Source organism: Hetaerina americana, unplaced genomic scaffold (genome assembly GCF_022747635.1).
Source record: "Hetaerina americana unplaced genomic scaffold, ioHetAmer1.1.p SCAF_5, whole genome shotgun sequence".
NCBI lineage: Eukaryota > Metazoa > Arthropoda > Insecta > Odonata > Calopterygidae > Hetaerina > Hetaerina americana.
Genome location: NW_027287095.1, coordinates 18,580,952 through 18,605,130, shown reverse-complemented (window position 1 = coordinate 18,605,130; position 24,179 = coordinate 18,580,952). Strand labels below are relative to the sequence as shown.

At 35.9% G+C, this 24,179-nt stretch overlaps 1 protein-coding gene across 1 annotated transcript in view; it reads left to right on the top strand.

The window, feature by feature from the left end:
• Positions 1–24,179, top strand: part of LOC139693545 (uncharacterized) — a 40,081-nt gene that overhangs the window by 8,422 nt on the left and 7,480 nt on the right. The window contains exons 9-19 of the mRNA XM_071591745.1: positions 570–674; positions 791–963; positions 4,050–4,182; positions 5,828–5,914; positions 9,261–9,367; positions 10,776–10,979; positions 11,070–11,310; positions 14,029–14,368; positions 19,832–20,031; positions 21,691–21,804; positions 23,670–23,802. Of these exons, the coding sequence (XP_071447846.1) occupies positions 570–674; positions 791–963; positions 4,050–4,182; positions 5,828–5,914; positions 9,261–9,367; positions 10,776–10,979; positions 11,070–11,310; positions 14,029–14,368; positions 19,832–20,031; positions 21,691–21,804; positions 23,670–23,802 (1,837 nt within the window). The remainder of the gene's footprint in view (positions 1–569; positions 675–790; positions 964–4,049; positions 4,183–5,827; positions 5,915–9,260; positions 9,368–10,775; positions 10,980–11,069; positions 11,311–14,028; positions 14,369–19,831; positions 20,032–21,690; positions 21,805–23,669; positions 23,803–24,179) is intronic.

Sequence of the window (24,179 nt, the reverse complement as noted above, 5' to 3'; positions counted from 1 at the left end):
ATAGCAAAATTGATGGGATAAACAATGTTTTAATATTTGGGAAATGTAAATTCTGACTGCAGAATATACAATTTTTGAGATTTAATTGCTTAACTTTATTATCATTTAAGTTTATTTAAGAAACTGTGCATCATCACATTATCAGGGTTTAATATATTTCATAGAAGTCACTCTGCTAAATTGTCTTTGCAAATACAGTGATTGCAGGAATAAACATTTTTTTTTGCAAACTTACAAAAGTTTGAAAAGGTTTATTGTTTCTTTTAAAGTAGAAAAACATCTGCATTTAGTGGCAGTGATACTTTGGGAATATGTGCCTTGCATTTATTCTTCATTGGTCCCTGGAGAAAGGTATAATTTGGCTGATTTCATAATTCTGGAACATAGACCGATATTCCAGAGGATGTTCATGTATGCCCACTTTTTAGAGATGGTTTAGCAGGGTAATTCGAATGTCCTTAGCTCTTGTGTTTCTATTGTTAATAGTTTCTGATCCAACTGCTTATATACTCTACTCCTATTTCATATTATTTCTATATTTAAACTTTCTATTTTGAATTGGTGTACAGCCTGAACCTGTCCCCAGGGAAGTACCCAGTGCCAATTTTGCAACTGAAAACTACCCTCAAAACTATGAAGAGCATGTTGAGTTACCCTTGGGCAAATTCGTGGAGGTAAGAAGGCATGGAAGTGCTGAGGAAATGTGATTTTGATCATGTTCAATCCTTGATCATCTTTCAGCTATCAGTGTGTGAAAATGGCACCCTTTAAGGCATTCATATTCTTGCAGGTTAATGTGGAGTATGTTGTTGCTCGTGATTCATACTGGGTTACATGCAAAGACTACTTGAAAGATTCAGCAGTTATCCTTGAGGTGTTGCAGAGGCATCTCAGTAAGCCTTCAAATAAGCCCTTCGTTCCTCAAATTGGATCCTTGTGTATAGCATCATTTGAGAACTTGCCGTAAGTATTGCATGAAAAATAGCCCTCATTTGATTGACTACAACTTTCGATCCATTACGGCACAGTACTGAAAGGGGCAGTGGTAATTGCCCTCTTTTTTTAAAATGGCCTCCTTGTATTGAAGTCAAGTGAAGCAGTTAGAATACAGGGTGCGGTCCAAATGTATTGCAATTAAATTTCCCGTGCCACTCCGATTGGTTGGAGTGAGATCAAACCACATGGGGTCGGTGAGGGGGATGCTAAGGTTTGCCATGAAACCAGTCTCAGTGCTCTCCAAGCTGTGGAAGTGGCAGGACGTCAGTTATTGTAAACCTCTGTGCATCGTCTGTGTAACAAAAAAATGGAATCGACAATCGAGCAACGTTATGCAATTAAGTTTTGTGCTAAACTGAAAAAATCTCTGGAGGAGACTAACAAAATGATTCGTGAGGCTTACAGGGACTCCGCTCTGTCCTACTCTCAAGTTTGGAGGTGGTTAAAGGCCTTAAAGGAGGGCCAGGAAGAGGTTCATGATGAACAACGCTCTGGGTGGCCGGCAACCAGAAAAACCAGCTAAAAATGTGGCTCGTGTTCGACAATTGTTGGACTCTGACCGTCGATTGAAAGTCAAGATTGCTGCCAATGAACTGAACTTGTCATCTACTGTTGTGTTTTACATTGTTGCTGAAGATTTAGCAATGAGGAAAGTGTGTGCCAAGTAAATGACCGAGGTGTTATCAGAGAACCAAGACCAACCGAGCAGTAATTTTAAGTGAACTTTTGCAATGTATTGAAATTGAACTTGATTATTTGGACAACTTCATCACTGGAGATTAAACCTGGGTTTTTGAATACTCCCAGAAAAAAAACGCCGAAGCTCTTGAGTGGCACACCGACCAGTCCTCCAAGCCCAAAAAGGCACGAATAAACAAATCAAAAATAAAAATAATGCTCATTGACTTTTTCGTGGGCAAAGGAGTGGTCCAGAAGGAGTTTGTATTTCTCAAAGGCAGACAGTTAACGCTGCCTACTATGTGGATGTGCTGGAAAGACTCCGGAAAAGGGTAATCAGGATGAGAAAAGACATCTCCGCTACCTGGCCACTCCATCACTATAACACACCTTGCCACAATGCGCTACGAGTCAGCGAGTTCCTGACCAAACACCAGGTGCTGATGCTGCCTCAGTCCCCCTATAGTTCTGACATTACCCCAGCAGACTTCTTTTTGTTCCCTTGGATTAGGACTGCCCTGAAAGAAACTCGTTTTTCGCCCATTAAAGAGATCCAATCAGCCGTGACAAAGACCATGTGAGAGGTCCCCGAAGATGCCTTCCAGGGCACATACCGGTCATGGCAGAGTTGCTGGAAAAAATGAGTAGAGTACAGGACAGTACCCAAGGACAGTACTTTGAAGAATTTTAAGTGTTTGTGCAAATCTGTTCAATAAATTACTTTAAAAAAATAATTTGTAATATTTTTGGAATGTACCCTGTATCTGCCGGATTGTGTAAGCAGGAGTTCTGGTCACAATTTTTGAGGAAAAAATTAGCCATTTGATTAAATTTGAGCCTTAGCAAAATTATTTTGTTTCCCAGGGATATGCAACATATTATAAAAAATAGCAATTTATATTATTAAATAGAAACTGTTAACTATATTGAGTTTTGCACCCCTACTCTGGCTCTCATTGTCAATGCTACTTACTGGCACTGTTGTGACACATCAGGACCTGATGATGCCATGGTGCTTGAAACTTTTACAATTTCAATGACCTGTGTTACTTGTAACTCAGCGATGTTTAATGTGTGCTCCTCAGTAATGCAGTGGTTCCATCAAGTTATGCCTATCAGAGTTAATTCAAATAATTTGCATTATTTTTTTTGCAATCTAAGTTTTTCAATTAAATGAGTATATGGGAAATAATAGTGTTGGTTCATGTTGATATGTAAACTGTGGACTGAGATTTGTGATTTTGCTCATTCAGCTTGTTAAAACTTTATACCATTGTGAGCTAAAAATGGATTGAAATAAAAACTTTCCTTTTGAGTTTCTCTTAATTGACATTCATCGAGAGGAAATATAAGGATATGAAAACATTGAGTTAAATATGCACTGAGCCACTTAAAATGAAATAATTCTGCTCTTCTGCCCTCCTAAGCCAATGGGCCTCGTAAGCCAAGCCTATACAGGGTTGCCTCACCTCGACTAAAAGACAGTTCACTTAAGGTAGCATTCTTGTCAAACAGTGTGAATCAATGTAAGATTTGTTTCCCTGGTGTGTGATTGCGTGACGTCTTAGCAGGTTTCCCACCGGGTGGTCAGGGTGTCAGCTGCCAATGCTCCAACGACTATATCTGCCATCATCAAAACATTGAAGCATTGTGGGAAGCCTTCTAAGACTTCACTGAAATGTGAATCAAGTGTGTTAACTGGCAGAAAAAAAATAGTAGCCTTCTGTTCTCTAAAATTTATTGATTCAAATCCATAGTTCAGAAACAAACCTTTTTTGTTTTAATATTTGTTACAGTGTAGTTTGAAATATTGCTGTCAATAATTATTTAAATTTTGGTTCACATTCTTCTAATTTTTCAGCTTGAGAAAACTGAAAATTTGACGTTAGAAGTAGAATTAAAAGGACATAAGACTAATACGCTTGCAAATTTTCCATGATCTATTGTTAGCCCCTGAAATGTATTTTTTATTGCATGAGTTACCAAAATAATGTTTGAGGAATATTTTTCGATTATCAAGACCCTAATATCTGTTTCTGAATTTTGCTGTAATTTGTAATGGAATAGAACACTCCCGTAAGCTTGAATGTGAGCCTCAGGAAACTCTGTTCTATTTCACACCTGTGCAGTATCTTACAGGAAAGGAAATATGGACATAATTTCTCATTAAAGTTAAATTGACATTCTAATAATTTTAATTCTATTTCTATTGCTATATTTTTAACAAATCTATGGAAATATGTCCAAGGTTCTCTTCAGACTCTTTTAAGGGTGATGCCATAGAAAGCATCCAGATATGGGAAGATAGGAAACATTGTGTGAATGCAATAGTACCATTATGTGATATTTTATTTCCATGCATGTTTTTTTCATAGGTTCCGTGCGAAAGTTAAGTCAATCAAGGGCTCCAAAGCTACTGTGTTCTTCATAGACTATGGAAATACTTCGGAATGTGAACTAGCAGAGCTGATTGCAATTCCTCATGATGCTTTGGAATTCAAGTCTCAGGTATGTGAGGGAAAATTTGATTTTGTCGCACAAATTTGTAACTCTTGCTCTGTAATTAAAAATAAAAATGAAAGAAAGATGGTGCTTTGGAAAGAAGCTACTTAATATAAAACCAAATGTGTGAAAACATTTTTGTGGAAAACTTAGGGGCACCATGTTTGCCCAAATGTAAGGTCATGTTATTTGTTTTAATCTGTGTTGAAAAATCAGCATTCAGCTTAAATTCGAGCTTTTTAAGTGTTTGAGGTGAAGCTATGTGTTCTAGTCACTTAAGGATGGTAGCATTAGTCAGTGTTATGGCATTCAAATGATTGGCATATTATTTTTGTTAAGTGAATTTTTGATTTACAGTATTCATTTTTTCATAAATGATAGGCTAAGCTAAGTTTTTTAATTCAGCCAAGGCATGTTTTATTAAAAATTTAGATTTAGAAATTATTACTTAATATTCACAAGACATCCCATCTACATTGGTGAAAAAATCTATTGTGGTTGTGTTTAACCAACCTTTATATGAAACATCATGTGCAAGATGATGGTTAATCTCTGTAAAAAATTGTGCCAGCTATAAAGATACCACGATAGAGGATGTGGAGCAAAATTATTATAAACTAATATTATATATTTTATCATATTGTAAACTAATATTGCTTAGGTATCTCGAAGAAAATTCAGGTGTAGACGTTGAGAAAATATGGATGGTGTAAGTCTGTTTGAAGGTGGCAATTGTAGAAAGAATGATAAAACTGGCTAATTTAACAAGATTTTTATTTTAAGAACTATGACTGTTTATTTTACTGCAGTTGAAGAACCCTTATTGAGTGTGTAAACTGTTTGTTAGTGAGTTGTGAAGTTCTGATAATGGCTAGGAAGTTGTTACTTAACTTTAAATACATATTAGTTCTTTTGAAGCTTCTGTTGAGTAGTCCAAGCGAATGATGAAATATTGTGGGTTTCTTAATTAAAGGTGCATGGCTTGATACAATAGATACTAGATACAATCATATTTCATTTTAGTAATTAAAAAAAAGTCCAAGGAAAATTTTCCGTCTGGTGTTTTATTTTGCTGTCAGGAGAATGAGCTGCCGACTGAGGATTCTCCCAAAGAAGTGTGGGTGTACTGTGAAGACTGTGTGATGTCACTTTTATGTGCTTTAAATTCAATTCCATATTTTTGAGGATTCTTATTTTGACATAAAAGTGTAAAATGAATCTCATAGAAGTATTAATTATAGCAATTGGTAAATTTGAACTACCAAATCATTAGAATTTTTTTAACTTATGCACATTCTTGCTAAACTCATTACTCTGTACTGATATTTTGGTATTGTGAATCCTTTAATAGTTTCCCCTACCTTCATCACATTAATGTGACTGTAAACATGTAGCCACATTTTTTTGAAAAAATGAAAGTGCAGACTTTTTCATATGAGGATTATGTCAAATACCACTGCATTAGCTCAATATTCCACATCTGTCTTGGTTGTTATCATATGCTGGTAATATAAAAATGTTTAACAAATTCTGAAAAATGCCTTGGTTCCCTGGCTGTAGCCATGGGAATGCAAAAAAAAATTAATAAGTTGAAAGTAACTTCTTGTCCTTATGTCACTGAGAGTAATGAATGCTTTCTTTTACATCACAGGCTGTCCAAATAGTCATGAGTCCAAACTCAAAAAGCTTTATGAACTTACCAGTAGGGTCTGAGATTACTGTGAAGGCTATTAAAAAGGTAAGTCACATTAATGCATGTGGTAGTGTATATTATTCAGTCGGTTAAAACATAATGATATGTAGTCTATTAGGTATCTAATTTAAATTTGTGTCGATAAAATTCAGATATTTAATTTTATAAATGGAAAGTCATTCAAATAGTGCTGTGTCAAAAGATCAAATATTTTAAATGTCATTCCTATAACATGACTTCCACTCTTTTCTTTTTCATAAGTGCTTTCCGAATATCCACTTCATCTTCACCCATTCTTTCACTTCTAGATTTGGGTGAAAAAGTCATGTTTAATATTTGAATTTGTGCATTTTCATTTTAGATCCCCCTGACACTCTTCAGTAAATGTAACTCTGCGAAATAGTTTTTCTGATGAACTTGTTATAAATAGAAACCCATTTTCCCACTGTTCATTGAATGCATGCTTGCTATCACTTTCTTGGCTTCTTTTGCTAATTTTCTTTTGCATTGTAATGGATAACAGGAGTTTTAAGCTTAGGAGAGTATAAAACTAAAAAGAACCAATAGATGACAAGAATGTATGTCATATCACACTGAATATCAATGATGTGGAATTTGAATTCTATGTTTGTGTCAAAAAAAAGTAGTGGGGTTCTACTTTGACAAATGTGGTAATCTGGATCTGTCTATCAATAACTCTCAATACAAAAACCATGCTAGTGCACTCAATAAAACACTACTTCAAACTCCATGCCATGATGGCTTACTCAGAATTGACTGGCCGTGTAGAACACTCGCCATTCATTGGCATGTTTCTTCAAACACAAGGTGTTGCCAGTTCAGTGTTTGCGATTGTTTGAGTGGGAACGTTCAATGGCAACAGTGATAAAAATATTCATTTTGCGCAGAATGAAATCAGTCCGATTTTTTTTTGATCACACCTTTTATGTAATGGTATTGAAGGGCACATAAGTTTTCATGGGAAAGACATTGAGGCTCTACTTATGCAAAAGTTTTTTTGTAAAATTATTTAATTTGATTTAGGTGTTACCTCACTTCTGAAAAAATTCCCATGCAAAAAGTAGAGGCTTTCTGAAAGATAGTATGAAGCTTTCCACGTACTCTAATGCATTGATGTAGCATATTTTCTCAAAACTGGTGAAGATGATTGGTTATGTCAAGTTTTTATTGCTGGAACTTAAGTTCTGATGGCATGAATGTGCAGATAAAAACTGACGACAATTTTTCATTCCAAGAGAAATTTCCTGGTGCTACTTTGAACTTGAAAATATCTTAGCATAAACTGATTCATTCTTAAGTTAAAATGTGTCAACAACTCAGCTATGAGAAAAACTCAGTAGTAGGTTTATGATTTTAGCCGACTCCTTAGCCCATGAAAATTGTCCTGGCAGTGACAAGAAATGTCTGAAATCTCTACTCATCTGTGCAATATATGCATATAATGCATGTGATAGGGTATTTGAACTGGAATCTAATGGATTATATGGATCAGCTGATGTTACTGTTTTGTAAATATTGTAATAACAGGGGTTTTTTTGATCTTAGGAATACAGTAATAAAAATTGGTAAGATTGTGAAAGGTATGAAGCAAACAAAATGAAATATTCTTTTGAAATGCTGCTATCAGTTGCAGTTATGTGCCTTTGATATCGCCTAAGCAAAAGAGAAGTGGGTGTGGATATTTTTCATTGAGAACTGCAGAGACCTTGAAGGCTAGCATTATTCTCCAGAAATTAGAAAACCGGGATCATTCCTCATTGGTTGAATGAATTCAGAGACATGAGTTTTCCGGTTGGTTAATTTAGGTACTCTGACTAAGCTGTCAATACAGTCCTGTTTTTCAAGTTATATTTTTTTAGGCCAGCCTCTCAACTATGGGTTTTTGGTAACTCTTATTGGTATTGTATGCATTTTTTCTTAACTGCATTTCTGAACTAAAATTCATCATTGGTGATGTTTCATATATCGAATCATGATACACCATGTTCAGGTTTAGAATTGGAGAAGGTCAAAATCAATGCAGGGAATGTAATGATGATAATAATAATAATAATTCGGCTTTAATCAGGTGAGATTGAGACTCTGGTACTCCCTTCTTCTATCTAACCTGTGTGATAAAATCAGTATGAGCAAAACACGATAATGAGGTTTTAAAGAAAGAGTAAAAGTGTAGCTAAAGGTTACATGACACATTAAAATAAAAGGCAAAAAACTTAGAGCAGGAGGGATTGATTACGTATCTCGGAAGTGTTTTGGACCAACACGGTCAAAGTAGTAGGGACATATTGGAAGCCATTGCGTTCGGTATAGAAGCTTTTACCATGAGGACACCATGCACATACATTACACAGTGTGGTGACAGAGTCATTGAGTAAGTATGTGAAGAAAAGGCTCATTAAAAAAGTCAATTGATAGAAGAAATCCTATGGAGGCAGGAAAGATGGTTGAAGAGCATATTGAACAGCAGTGGGATACTGAAGACTGCGATTAGAGGGAAAGATATTGGGTAAGCAAGGAAGGGGCAGGAATAGGATAGGGATGTTGGATGGAATGAAGGGAGGAAGGAAGTGCACGAAGATGAAGAGGGGCTTACTGTGATCTTAGATGCCAGTTTGTTTATTGTTAGGAGAAATGTGCCATTGTTCAGTCTGTGTCCATTCCAAATCTACCCTAAGGGAGAATACCAATAATTATTATTATGTAATCAATTAATACCTTACGCTATGAAATAGCATTAGTGTATGATAAAAGTAGCATAGAAATCTGTAAAAAATAAAATCTTCACATCACTACTTATTTGCAGAAAGGCTGTTTTTGTTTGGGGAAAACCAGGCATGAAAATTTAGGTTCACATTATTTTCATGTTCGATTTATCTGGAGGCTCCGGAACCATATTTTGTTAACTACTGTCATGGTAGTATTCAACACTTGGTGGTTAACTGACTTATTAAATGCTCATGTTTATAAGTGATATTTTTGTACTCTTTTCTAAACAGCATCTTAGAAAACATAATGCAAAAAAAATAAAAATAAATACATGCAAAGTATGGTGAAACAAGTTTTTTACTCCAGTTAGAAAATCATGGTATGTGCATATTTTCAAAATTAAATGCATACTGTCCCCATAAAAGGTATAAAAATAATAATGCTTCATATTTTTGTTTAGCAAACTCAGTTCATGGTATATTTCTCGGGATCATGGTATATTTTTTTAATGGAATGCATTCTTCAAATCATCTTATTAGTTTGATTTAGTATACCTTGTCATAATACCTGATATTGTAATTGGTTAATTGATTGTTGTGGAATCCACATAAATTGTCTTAACATATGTTGATGTTGCACAATAGTTTTATCTTTATGTTTACAGAGCCAGAGTGGAGTAGTGTTGGTTGAAGCAAAAGATAACAAAAGTTCCGAGTGTCGTCCAGCCAATGTTCAAGGTGCTACTGATATTCCAAGGGCAACCACGAGAAGGTGTGTAATCATACTATGTGGGTGATTTTTTTCTTTTTAATTTTGAGATAATGGTAATTTGTTAAAAAGTTTGAAATGGTGAAAATATCAATTCTTCCAATCTAGGTGTACAGTATTTAATTTCCATATCGACAGTCTTCAAGTAGTGCATTTCTTCAAAAGAATTGTTTCACAAAGTCTTGAAAAATTTAGGGTCATTGCTTTGAGGGATGTTAGATTTTGCTAGTGAATTGCCTTTCTCTCTTGGTAATGGATAAAAAAATATGTATATGATAAAAATATGTATTAATCAAGAAATTGCTTCATTTTTACCATGAATATCAAGATCAAGTTCAAACTCTGTGTATATCCATTGAGTGAGTGCACACGTTCTTTACTGTGTTTGATTGACCTTAATTTTATGAAGTTGAATCTAAAATTTTTCATTGAAAAATAATTTTTTCGTAATCTCTCTTTGAATTTCAGTAATGCAAAGGTAATTTCTGAGATAGTAAGTAGAAAATAAAGTAACCTTTAAACAGCGCCAATTTTATTACTTTGGCATTAATAGTCCTTGAGAAAAAAATGTTTTAGACTAATGTACATTTCCATTCCACTGTTATCATCTTAATTTGGACTGGCCCAATCTTAAGGCATTGTAAAAAACAATACAGGTTAACTGTATTAGGTTAAAATAATAAAAAACCACTTTAAACCAATCTAAACAGGGAATGTGGTGTACAATTTTACTTGATTGCTATTTAATAAGGGATCAGAAGGGTGTGGTTGCTAGCATCCTGGCTTCCGACGTAGATGATTCCAGGTTTGATTCCTGGAGATAGCAGATATTTTTCAGTGGTATCCTGATCCCTTCTTCGTTTTGGAGAGCACTTTGAGTGTGTATGCTATACGTTGGCTGAGACATTAAACCCCTTGGCACCCCTCGATAAGAGTAGGCTAATGCCAACATCAGGTTTCTCTCCACTTGCCCTCCCTTCCCATCCATCCCTAATGGAGCGATGACCTCAGATGTCAGTCATCTCCCCTAAATCTACTACTACCGGTATTTAAGGAAAAATATAGAGCATTGAAAATGTTTGGAAACACTTCACAAATGAAGATAAATAAGTGATACTCATAATTGTTATCAGTTGGCCCATATTGTCTTATATTGCACCTATAATGACTATTATTATGCTGCTTACATTTATTTAGTTGAATACCTGTGATGGTGACATCTAAATATGTTTACATAATTGATAGACACATGAAATCAGACACATGAAATCAGACACATGAAATCAAGTTAACCTTCCCTCTACCAGCTGGAAGAGTATTGTAATTGAGTGATGAACCACTATTTACTTGACAGCATTAAACCTAAATGGGAGAGGTGAGGTATTGAGTGATTGTTATTTTATTTTTGCAGTGTGGTGTTGCCCCCACCCATGATTGCTTTGCTGCAGGAAGGAGTACCTGCAGCTTGCAGGGTACATGACATAATTGACGAGGATGACGCAAGCTACAAAGTGGTTGTTGGGATGGCATTTGAGGCGGTCAGGGCGCACATCATCTCCCTCACCTGTGAATTCCCCGTGGAATGTGAAGCAATGGAAAAAGATTCTAGTTATGAGTGGGTGAAATGTGCTAGTTTTGGTAGTGTAGAAGTGAAATTTATTAGAAAGACAACCATCCTTGACCCATTCGGTTTCTCTCTTTGCAGGCCATCCGTAGGTGACTTCGTTGCTGTCAAAGTTGAATCAACAGGTTGGTTAAGGGGCGTTGTTCTTGGAAAGGAGCCAGTGGGGTGGAAGGTGATATTGTGTGACGAAGGGGTTGTGATGATTGAGAAAGAAGTGTGTCGCATACCAGAGCGTTTCAAGGTCATTCCGTGTGTTTCGGCTGAGTGCCATGTGATTAGCACCGTTGACCAGGAGGGCAATTTGCCCTCGGAAGTAATGATGGTAGGTACCTGATGGCAGTCATGTCAGTGATTAATGAATTCAGGCTTTCTATCGAGTTATATTTACTTTCCATTTTATAGATAATGTATTTCCCAGCCCATAAGATGCATTTGTTTTTACTCAAAAATGTGCTCTAAAATCAGCCGGTGTCTTACAGGCTGGGGTACAGGGGAGTATAACTTCGACCTATATACTACCTTGATCAAAAAGTTCCCGGAATAACCACCGTGTGGCACTCCCATCGTTCCGATTTGAGTTCTGTTTTTTTTTGTTAAATTGGTACATCTGTTGTTGATATTCCCTTTAAATCTTAGTGTCATAACTTGACATTTGCAAAAGTTACGTAGCCAAGAGTACATCTATCTCTGTGTGTGTTGGCGATTTTTTACAATTTCAGAAATGGATTTAAATTTGCAACAACGAACTTGTATTAAATTTTGCGTAAAAAACGGATTTAGTGGCGCACGGACGTTGGAAATGTTGGAAAAGTGTTTCGGCAACGATTCTCTAAAAAAAACGGTCGTTTACCAGTGGCACGAGCGGTTCAGAAGTGGTCGTGAGTCAATCGAAGATGATGAACGCAGTGGCAGACCATCGACATCGAAAGTCGGTGAAAAAATTGATAAAGTAAAAGAAATGTTGGTCAATAACCGCAAATTAACCATCAGAGAAATAGCGGAGGACTTGAACATTGCCTATGGATCCGCCCAAGACATTGTGGTTAATGATTTGGGTTTCCGTCGTGTAGCAGCAAAGTTGGTTCCAAAAGACCTCAATTTCATGCAAAAAAGAGACCGTGTTGACGTCGCAAAAGACATGATTTGCGAGGCTGAATCCGATCCCACATTCATCAAAAGGATCATTACTGGAGACGAGACGTGGGTTTATGAGTACGACACGCAATCCAGACATCAGGCAAGTGAATGGCGTTCACCAAATGAGCCGAGACCAAAAAAACCACGTCGTTTTCAGTCAAAAAAGAAGGCAATGCTGACGGTTTTCATGGATTACAACGGTGTAGTGCATCATGAATTTTTGCCAGAAGGCCAGACAGTAAACAAAGAGTATTATTTGGGCGTTATGAGACGTTTGCGTGAAGCAATTCGCCGAAAGAGACCAGAAATGTGGGCAGAAAACTCGTGGATTTTGCACCATGATAACGCACCGTCGCACAGTGCTATCATTATTCGTAATTTTTTGACGAAAAATGCAACAAATACCATCCAACAGCCACCGAATTCACCTGATTTGGCTCCCTGTGACTTCTTTCTGTTCAATCGAGTTAAAAAACCATTACGGGGAACGCGTTTTAGCAGCCGAGAGGAAGTAATGGAAAAATCGCAGGAAGCACTGATGGACATACCGAAAACCGAATATAAAAAATGTTTCGAGGATTGGATCAAGCGCTGGCATAAGTGTGTTGCAGTCGATGGGGATTACTTTGAAGGGGACAATATAGATTTAGATGAATAAACTTGTATTTTTAATTTTCTGAATAAATTCCGGGAACTTTTTGATCAAGGTAGTATGTAAGCCGATTCATTGGAAAAATAAATACTTACTATTACATATTTTTTCCACATCAGGCATAGAAAATGGTTGCTGTTGTTTAAATTTTTATAATATCACTGGCTTGAGTCGGTTGTAAGCAACAAGAGTTAATATTTTGTTGAAATTGTACAAAAAAAATTCCAAAATAAATCTTAAATTTGTACAGTGTAGTGCATTTAGTTGCTCCCACATGTGGTGCTTCTGCAAAACTTAATATGCATTTGGCTAACTTGGATGTTGCCTCTCTGCTAATACATACATACATTGTATCTCTCCCGATAAACTCTTTGAGTCTACAGGCATTCAACCTGTAGTGGTTTGAGTGTGTCATGAAGGCATAGAAAATGGTTACTTTAAATGAATATTTTGATAATACCAAAATAATAACAGAAACTAAACATTGCATAAAAATTTCAAATGATAATAATCTCATGGGATCTTAAAAGAGAAGATTGTCATATAATAGTGCATTTAAACTGGAAATCGTGAATTATGCTTCAGGACACTGAAACAAGGCAGCTGTAAGGCAATTTCCATTAAAACAGGTGGGTTTGCCAGGCAGTATAACCTTTCACATGAAGGAACTTAATCAAACTGCAAGCCTCCATATTGCGAGTTACTGTGGTTTCCTGAAGAAAAAATTAACATTTATAGTTGTAATATGACATAAGGTTTAATTAATATGCAGAATAAATTTATCCAGATTTATCTGTTATTTCTTAGTAACAATTACTTAAAAACCACAATTAATGTTTAAGAGTGTAGCACACGAAAGAGGCATTAAAATACACAAGAGACATAGCATCGCCGAGCTAAGCCTTGGAAAGGAATCTTGGTAATACTGGGTGCAGCAACATAACTTCCTTTTTTCAATGCAAATTGAATTGAAAAAAGGAAGTTATGTTGCCGCACCTTGTATTTTGGCTTTTTCAGAAAAGTGAGTTTTGTAATTGGGTTATACTGTCCACCTGTGTATTTAATGGTTAACTTTTCTATGATGGCAATTGTCTTTCTATGTTGATGCTGTAGCTATGTATTTCCATCAATTCCATCTGAAACCTTACCTTGATTCCATCAGTGAAATCAAGTTCAGGTAATTTAAGTGTAAGCTTGGAAATAATGCCATTATCGACATGTTTGATTTAATGGCGTAATTTTTGTTTCAAGGTGGATTCCCAGTTAAGATTGGAGGTGGTTTCCAAGAGGATGAGGAATGGGAATCCTGAGGTGATCTGCAATGTAATGAATACCAACCCAGTGATCTCTGTGAAATTATTACCTTGGAACCCCTCAGAGTTAGTCTCAGTTGGTTCATCCCCCACTTCTGTGACGACTAAGGCAAAACCATCTTCGCCTCCCAAGAATGTGGTTTTGAAAAATGGTGCCGCAGTGAAGATTGTTCATTTCTTTAATATGGCTGCCATATATGTGCAGCCTTGTGATCATAAAAGTCAGCTGGAGATCTCTAAACTACTGCAATCAGTGACTGAAGCATGCATTCCTGTGGGTGAGTTTAAATCATTAATTCACATTCATGTGGAAAATATTTCCTTGGCTGCAAGTGGGTGGAGTTGGAAGAGTAGCTAACCCCAACTTGTAAGGTATCATGGGGTGCTGCCTAATCTCCTCATTGTGTGCGAGGGAAACTCTGATTACCTTGGGGATGCACAGGAGGGATTTGAGCTGCTTCTAGATTAGAGCATCATGTCAGCTCTAACTGCAAACCAAAATTAATTCTGCTGCTGAAGACCGTTTCCATCAGTGCATCTAAAAAACTTATTCTTATCACAATTAAGCAATTCATTGCAAATTGGAAGCTACATTTCTTGAAATAATTTTCCTGTGGAATCAAATTCAAACAAAGAAGGGTTTACCCAGGTAGTAAATAAGCCCACTAGGGGAGAAAATACCCTCGACGTTTTTCTACTGAGACCTCCAAATCCTATCATTAGTATAGATGTCTATCCGGGAATAAGTGATCACGCAGCAGTGTGTGTTCAAATGGACTGGTATAGATCAACAAAAGGAGGTATGGGGGATGAAAAGAAAATTTGGCAATATACCCGGGCAGATAGGGAAGGGTTCCAGGAATTGGAATTTTTAAGGGGCAAGTTTCCTGGATGGGCAGCTAGTAGAGCGACCATGGAGAAAATATGGAAAACATTCAAAGAAAATAATTCTTGAAGGGCAAATGAAGTATGTTCCCATAAAAAATTTGAAACAGAACACGGATCCGGAGTACTACAACAACCATAAAAAAACTCAAGAGAGCAGTAAGAAAGGCACACAGATTAAAGAATGAAAGTAAAGAAATATCACACCATTATAGGACCTTGGTCGGGAACCTAAATAGGGAAAAGAAGAAGGCAAAGGAAAAATTTCTTATCAATGCAATTTCAAAAGACAATGCAACGAAATTTTATAGATACATGAGAACGAGGAAAGATAACAGGGAATGCATGAATACATTAAAAACTAAGGAAAAAGGCATTGTAACAGACACTTTAGAAATAGCAAATATGTTCAACTCCTGCTTTACGGATGTTTTTCAGGGAACAGAAAACAAAAAGGAAAATAAGGCTTGCCTAAATATCTCAGAAACGACAGAGAACTTCATCAGCAAAACAGCACCAAATAGCTCACTGCCCTCGACAAATGGTATTATCGTGGAGGACTCGTATTTTGTGAAAAAAATAAGGAGGATGAGGAAAAATAAGTCAGTGGGACCGGATAATATCTCAATTGATATTCTAAAACTGGGTGATACCGCAATAGCTTTGTACCTGAGTCATCTATTCAAAGTAACTTTAAATAATGATGCCTTGCCCAATGATTGGAAAAAAGCAAATATTACACCAATTTTCAAGAAAGGAGATAAAACAATAGCCAACAATTATAGACCGGTAAGCATAACTTCAGTTGTTTGCAAAATAATGGAAAAAAGAATCGCTGACTACATTTGGGAATGGTAAACAAGAGATAGATGGCTATTCAAACACCAACATGGGTTTAGAACGGGATACTCGTGTGAAACGCAGCTTTTGGGATTTAGCCAATATATCGGCGACGCAATAGATGAAGGAAAGGATGTGAATGCAGTAATTGTTGATTTTTCGGCAGCTTTTGACGGAGTGCCTCACAATAAATTATTGTTAAAGTTGGATTCGTTACCATTGGACTTGAGGTTAAAACAATGGATAAAAAATTTTCTTAGACGTAGAACTCAAAAAGTAAAATTAGGGGATACATTTTCAAATGAGGCGAGCGTTTTAGCAGGAGTTCCACAAGGCAGTGTTCTAGGGCCATTACTCTTCCTAATTTACATAAACAATCTACCAAACAATTTACATTCCCAAATAGGACTCTTTGCTGATGACTGCATTATATACAGACGGACAGAGCATGTAAATGACCACGTAATACTACAAAATGACATTGATCGCCTTGGTGACTGGGTTACATATAATAATTGGGCATTAACATGAGTAAAAGTAAGCATATACATTTTTCAAATAAAAAGAATGCAGAAAAGGAAATTTACACCCTCTTTGGAGAAAGAATCCCATGTACCAGTCAATGCAAATATTTAGGCATTTAACTAGGGATGGGCATTTAGGCATTTAACTTGGGTGGGGAGTCCAAGTAGATAATTTGACATGGAAGGCATTTAAAGTATTGCTTTGGATAGTGAGAAATATAAAAGGAAGTAGCGTAGCCACAAAATAAAAAGCATACAATGTACTGGTTATCGCTATCCTAGAATACTCCTCCATAGTATGGGATCCATATGAGGTGGGACATATTAAAAAGATAGAAAAAGTTCAAAGAAAGGCAGCAAGATATGTACTCGGAAGGTACAAAAGAACAGATAGTGTCACAGAAATGTTAGATATACTGAAATGGGAGAGTTTGAAAAATAGAAGAAAAAGGAGTAGGTTAGGTGCAATGTATAGAATTGTTAAAAAGGACGAAGCGTGGGAAGATTTATGGCATGGGATAGAAAAGCCTAACTTTAAGGGAAAAAACGACCATAGTTTCAAAATAATATTAAGGACGCAAAAAACAAATAAGAAAAAATACTCTTTTTGAAATAGAACTATAATTGATTGGAACCAGCTGCCTGGAGGTTTGTTTGAGCCCTTTCCATCCAATTTTAGAAGTTTTAAGTATAAATGTAAAGTGGCCACTGGGTAATAAACTTCATTGTAGTTACTAAAATATTGTTTGTATGTGATGTGGAAGTGTCATTGTATGCAAGAATATTTTGTCTCATCTGTTTTTAAAGTGCGTGTATGCATGTAATTTTCGTTGTAAGAGTTATCTTTGACCAAACTTGACAGTTGCCACCAGGAAAATGGCCTAATTGCAACGTAATGCTAAAATAAAAAAAATATAAAAAATAAATTCTTAAAAAATGCCTTCATCATCATCAAACACTTAAGGCAGTGCCTTATTGAAATAGCCTCAACTCTCAATTCAATGCTTCTTCCTTCAGGCTAGCATATGAGCTGAAGTCCATCTCATTCTCCATGATCTTGAAGAATGCAGCTCTGGGATGTACTCTTGGTTTCTTCCCTGCAACTTTTCCTTTGAATATGTTCTTAAGGAGTTGTTTATGCCTTAGAAAATGTCCGATTGTTTTTGCTCGCCTTTGTTCTTTTGCTCTTAAGAGCTGTTTCTTTCACTTCTGCTAACACTTTTTCCTTACTTTTTCTTTTTACCCAGCTTGTTTTTGTTAGTTCCCTCCAAGTCCTCTTTTCCATTGCCTCAAGCTTTTTTCTTTCTGCTTTCCTGATTGTCCATGTCTCACATACATACAACAACACACTCCAAACTAATGTTTTGATGAACTTTTTCTGGTTTCTATGCTTTTATGGTAACTGACCAGTAAATTCTTCTTGTTTTGAAATATTTGTATTGCCAAGGCTATTCTTCTCTTAATGCCAGTTTTACAAGTATTTTTGTCATTTATAATACTCCCTAGATGGCAAAAATGTTCACCTGATCCAAGTTAGTGTTGTCTAGTTGTATGTCAGTTTTGACTATTACTTTTCTCTTTTTTTTTATTACCATTATCTTGGTGTTATTCTTGTTTATTTTTAATTTCAAATCATCTAGGTCTCTAGATAGCAATGTAGCATGCAAATGCTCCTCTGATGGGCATTCACACTTATTCTCCTAGGCAAAATTAAGATTAATGACCAAGCAACATTTCCAGTTTTTAGAAGGTTGAAGAACCTGATGATTTGAGCTAATTCTGCCGAGTGAAAATTTTTGATTATGAATTCCTTGTCAATCAGAATTGCATGTTTCACAATCCTGCATTGATGGCAAGAATTCCATGTAGAATTCAAAATTGGTACTTATTCCTCTGTGGAAAATTGAAATGGCGGTTTCAACGGTTGGCTCCCTGAAAGGCAAATTAAACGTGAAATTGATTATAAAAATACGTGGATTATAATAACCACAAATGAAAAAACTGGCTTTCTCTTGGCTTAGTCTACTTCCCACTTGATTGTTTGCCTGAAATACTCCCAATTATTCTTTGATCAAATCAGCTGAAGTCTACTTTGCAACCAAGATGTTAAAATATTAGGAAGTTTAAACATTTGTATCTTCATTCTGAATGCCAGAGATAATCAGTGCAATTGCTTTGAAGGTCTAAAGAGTATTTATTGCATACGCATGGCCTTTTAAGTCATATTCCCTTGCTCCTTTTCTATAATTTTTGGGGAGTTAATTAATGTGAATTTTATTTTGATAAACCTATATTGAAATTGATTTTTGTTCCTTAGCCAGGGATGTATGAGTGCCACTATGAGTCAGCTCCTTGCAAAACTTTAATTTTTATCTTCTAGTGGCAGGATTTTCTTACATGTTTGTTTGCTATTGTAAAATGTATTTCCTGTCTATTTTCATATGCAATTCTGTCTGCACTTAGTAATACAAAAAGTGCAGGACACATGACATAATAGGGTGAGGCATAAGAAATAGTAATGGAGAAAGATTTCCATGAAATAAGAGCGAAGGAACTAACTGCAATTTTAATCTTTTCACCTTTATGATGACAATATAGTGGCGATAGTTGACCAGATGCATATAACATTTAATTAAATATCCTAATGTAATGCCCTATGATCATTCTAGGAAATAATTTGTTCAAGAAATCAAATAAACCATCATTTATATTCATTTTTAAGTTTGCATATTATCTGTATGGCTACAGTATTGTTTGTTATTTGCTGTGTGTAAAGTGTGCTAGCCACCAAGTCTCCTCTCATTGATTGCCATGAATTGTAGGAGATTTCAAAAGTTGAGAATGTGAGTAGTGGGATGAAATTAGATTAGAAGGATGCTGAAATTCAAGGTGCCTGAAGAAAGTTTCTTCTGTCCGAGCCGGGTACTTTTTGTAAATTCTGACTGGAAAAGTCATCTTATGAGCCAGGAAATATGGTAGTTTTTTAAGCACAGTGAGTAACTGTATTCTTACTAGATGTAAATTTATGAACAGCCATTACCATAGCTGATTCTAGCAGTAATTTAAATGATGTTTAAAGAAGAAACATAGACATTTGAAATTGCACAATCTCCGTTAATCAAAAAGGAACTTGGGCAAAATTAGTGTGCTGATTCTGTTCCATGTAAATGCGCTGTACTCGACTAAATAAATATTATGAGATCTTTTAAGTAGTCATAGTTGCATTTATTTTTAATTAATCGGTAGACAAATACAGCTTTGCTGTAATAATCTCATATTTGGTAAGTTATTGTTTTTATAGGAAACTCTGTCTTAAATGGGCTTCGAAAATTCTCTCTTCGTGAAGGGACAAAAGAGTAATACAAAGATGGCAAGGTTACAAATTGCTAAAATGACAGTATTGAATACATAGACAGCAATTCTAACATACCCAAGGTGTAATTACTCATTTTTGCTCGCCTAATTTTCCCTTATCCACTTTTATCCTCTCAGGAGGGAAGAAACCACTCCGTGAGATCCCAGCCAAAGGATCAATAGTTGGGTGCAAGTTTGAGGCGGATGGCAACCATTATCGTGCCTTGGTGGTTGATGTGAAGAGTCGTGATGAAATCCATGTCTCATATATTGATTTTGGCAATCTTGATGTGGTGAAGTTGGACCTCATGTGTGAAATTCCAGATAGATTGAAAATGGTAAAAACTTTTGAAGCATGAAGTGTTAAGTTATCTCTAGAGATGAGTTCAGTCCTTTTTTTTTCTTGAATCCAAATCTTGGATTGGAATCTTAAATTTGGCCTTAAATTGTATATGGAATCCAAATCTCGTTTTTCCCTGCAAAAGCACTGAATGAAAGCAAGTTCAAAACTGATGATTGTTGTAAGTTTTTTATTTAAAAGCATGAGTATTTTAACACATGATGGGTCGAGCCTAATCCTCTTCTTATAACAAATTATTCCATCTGTACTGAACAATCTCTTGGAGTAAACCATTGAAGTGGTGCAGAATGGTGATTCCTTGCCCACTTTGAAAGTCCTGGGAATCATACATCTTGAGAATTCTTGGGAATGTATGTGGAATTGAAGTTTATTGTATTGAATGTCTGGTTGTGTCATGTTAGGCAAGGCTAAGAAATCTAGGGGTTTTAAGTTGGTGTCTATCCACAATCCACCCTGAGCAGTGTACCAATTAATAATGTGGCTATAAAATGACTGCATCCCTTGTAACGAGTGTGTTGTCTTGCAATCTGCCATGGGAGTTGATGATGAGAAAAATGAGAATTTGTTTCATTTAAATAGGAACATTTACCATTAAAAATATGTTAGTATTGAAAAGGTTTAAGTTGTCCCAGCTATTTTATTTAAAGTTCACCTTGGGATATGTTCCACTGAGGCATTAACCATCTAAATTAGCTGGCTTTTTGCTAGAAGAAAACAACCCCTTTCTGTCATGAGTTATGTACATCAATCCGTTGTCCCATATCAGATATAGACTTAATGCTTTCCATAGCTGGGCATTATGACTTCAATGTTAGTGAGTGAACTCAAAGCAATGGCCACCTGATGAAATATGCTTGCAAGTTCATTGAGTTGTTGAAAAGTTAATTCAGTGGACTGATGAAGATGTGTTGCTGCTAGTGTAATTGCTGCCTTTTTTCTAGCAATCTCATTATCATATACAACAAGTGGAATGAGGGTAGTGCTAATAATTACCTTTATGATAATCAGTTTGGGTTCAGGAAGGTAAGAGGTACACATGATGCTGTAGAAGTTATGAGATCACTTATAGAAAGGAACGTAAGATTGCAATCATGATGTATTTGTTTGTTTTGTAGATTTTAAAATGGCTTTCGTTAGAGTTAAATGGTTAGAATTAATTAATGTATTGCAGAAAGTAGGAGTAGATTGTAGGGATAAGTAATTTATTTGAAAACTGTACATGTATCATACTGCTCAGGTGTGAGTGGTGCATGGAGTGTCAGTTTATTTTATTTCTGGGTGGATTTTAAGAATGAGGGCTTGATTACATAGTATTAGCTAGTAGGTGAGTGTGTTACACTAACTCAACTGACAAACTATTTATGAATAAACTGTAAGAAGAGGATTTTGAGACTATTCCATTTCTCTGCCTTCCGTAGACAGCAAGAAAAACATTTTTTTATTAGACATGGGCATTCGGATATGTTATCATCTTATACGAGTTGACATTTAATGACTTAGAAATTTAAATAGAACAGCACACCTAATTATTCGGTCATTAAATGTGACATGATTCAATGAAAATCATATTGATTTGGAGGAGAGGTGAGAAATTCAATTTGCTTCCTGTAATTGCTTTCCTTTATTTCTTTCCAAGGTACCAGCACAGGCTGTTAGAATATCACTTAAAGATTCCTTTGGAAATAGGATGAACAAAGATGTGACAATTTATTTGAGTGAGTTGGTCATAAATGAGGAAGAACTGAAATTTGTAAGTATTGTTTTTTTTGGATCGGCAACTTTTCTCTGCATGCTGAATACATCTGTCATAGAGAGACTTGCTGTGAGAGTATTGTAAACCTCATTTTAAAATTTTCTTTCATAATATACTGCTGAAGTGTTTTAGCTTTTATAGTTTTTAGAGGAAAGCGTTTTAATGACTTCAAATTATATTATGTCAGCTACAAAATGCCCTGCGGTGAAAATTAAACTTTGATTTTATACTCTTGATTTTTTTTCATGTATTTATATGTTCAACATTTAGTCAACTATTTCATTTTTCACAATAAAAGTTTGTGTCAAGTTGTAGGCTGCTTCAAATTTTAATTCTACTTCAAATTTCACACTGAAAACTCAAAAGCTGTGCAGCGGAGATGTGTAATGAAGTGGGTGAGGGGAAGGTTATGGGAGGACACAGTAGGGGAGGGAGAGGGAGGCGGAGGGGTAGGAATTGAGATCAACAATGAGTGCAAAGGTATTTTAATTAATGGAGGAGGAATATCGGGGAGGAGAAGGAGGGGGGAATGGGTGAACGCTGTCATTGGTGAGAGCCTCTTGGCACATAGACCTCAGTGACCCTGAATAATGGTGGCAGCATGGCATGAGGAGAGAGGAAAAACCAGGAAGGTGGTTGGGACTTGGTGTGTATAATTTTGATGTGGGCAACTTCGGCAGGGTCCTCTGGTGTAGCCACAACAGTGGGAAAAGAAGCTTGGAAGGTAAAGGGATACAAATGGGTTGGAGTATGCAGTGTAAGGGTGAATTATTTAGATGGGAAGGGTTAGAGGTCATTAAAGGAGAGGAACACTGGAATGAATGCCCTCCCTGGGAGATGTTGGTCATCTTTGAAATTTGACAAATCCATCTGCTGCAAGCCATTTTTAAATCTTTAGGAAGGAAACTGCTTCTGCTTTGCTGTGTTGTGGGTGCAACCTATTGGTTGGCGAACAGGGAAGGGGATGGTGAATTTGATCGAGTGAGAATTGGAATCCCTAGTTAGTGTTGGTGTGTGTGTATGGTTCCCTTCCCTTTTGTAGTATTGTGCTCAAGCTTCTTTTAAGCAACAAGCATATGTAAATATTTAACACCTTAATTGATCATTTAACTAGGATTATTATTATCAAATGATGATAAAAATGAACCAATGAAGTAAACACGTACATGCAATGGAAAATGGTGAATGTCAAATTGCATGTGGTCTTAATGATTCTGCACGTTTATGGAATAATACTTCTGTTGGTGCTGAAATCATTGTTTATTCAAATAACTTTTTTCCCATTTCAATGTTTGAATTCATGAAATTTGCTCATTTAAATGGCAAAAGTTTTGCATTTTATTGCCCTAAATTCTTTTTATTATGTACATAATAGGGAGCATTAGGTCTCAATTTCTTTCTGATAAAGACCTCTATCTATCTATACATGTATAATTCAGTAATTCTTTCCCTGGCAGTCTGAAATAGTATTCAATCTCTAAAAATATAGAGGCATAAAGGCATTTCAAACCAAATTGAAAAGCCATTTTAAATTACTGGTTGAAGTCAGACAAAATGGTTTTTTAAACTTTTGTGATGATACTTGAGATAAGGCTTTTTGTTTTGAAACATCAAAGCACCATATAATTTACTCGGTAACTGGAAAACTCTTATTACTTTTGTTGTGATTTCTATTTCCCAATAGTTAGTACATAATCTCTTCCCTTGGCCTGCTCATTCATGCAGCTTCATTGACTAAAGTGGTCAAGTAGTTTTTGCTCTCAATATTTTTGGGCCCTTGTGTTTTTTTTGTATAAATCTAGCAGGGACACCTTGGTGGATGAAATTATGTTTCATTTTTAATAAACTTTTCCCTCATCTAGATTTGCCCTAATGACAACTTAAAGTCATGTGACCTGCTCCTAAAGAATGGTTCAAGTTTGAATGATAAACTGAAGGAGAAAATGAACATGGCAAGTAAGAATTCACTTGGGAAGCCTGCAAACCCTGTCATAGGTAAGCATGCTCTTATAAGTTTTTCCAGTTAAGCTGCATTGAATTACAACATGCTGATACTCTCCTGCAACCTGCTTGTATAGTGTGCTCTGGAGTAGGCTCCAATACGTGCTTCTCAGTAAGCAGGTGAAGATTTCTGGCTCTGCCTTCACATTTGTTGTATTCTCCCATCAGTGGTTTCATTTCCATTCCAAGTGGCATCTTCACATTATTGTGAAAATTCTACCTGGAATAAGAGTAGCAGATAACAAATGCAGATGAAAACCAGAAACTTCTTAACCATCTACCAAGGAAAAACTAGGTTTTACATGTACTTATTGTGCAGTGTAATTCTCTTATTTGAACTGGTTTTTTTGACCCTCAGAAATAGTATTTTA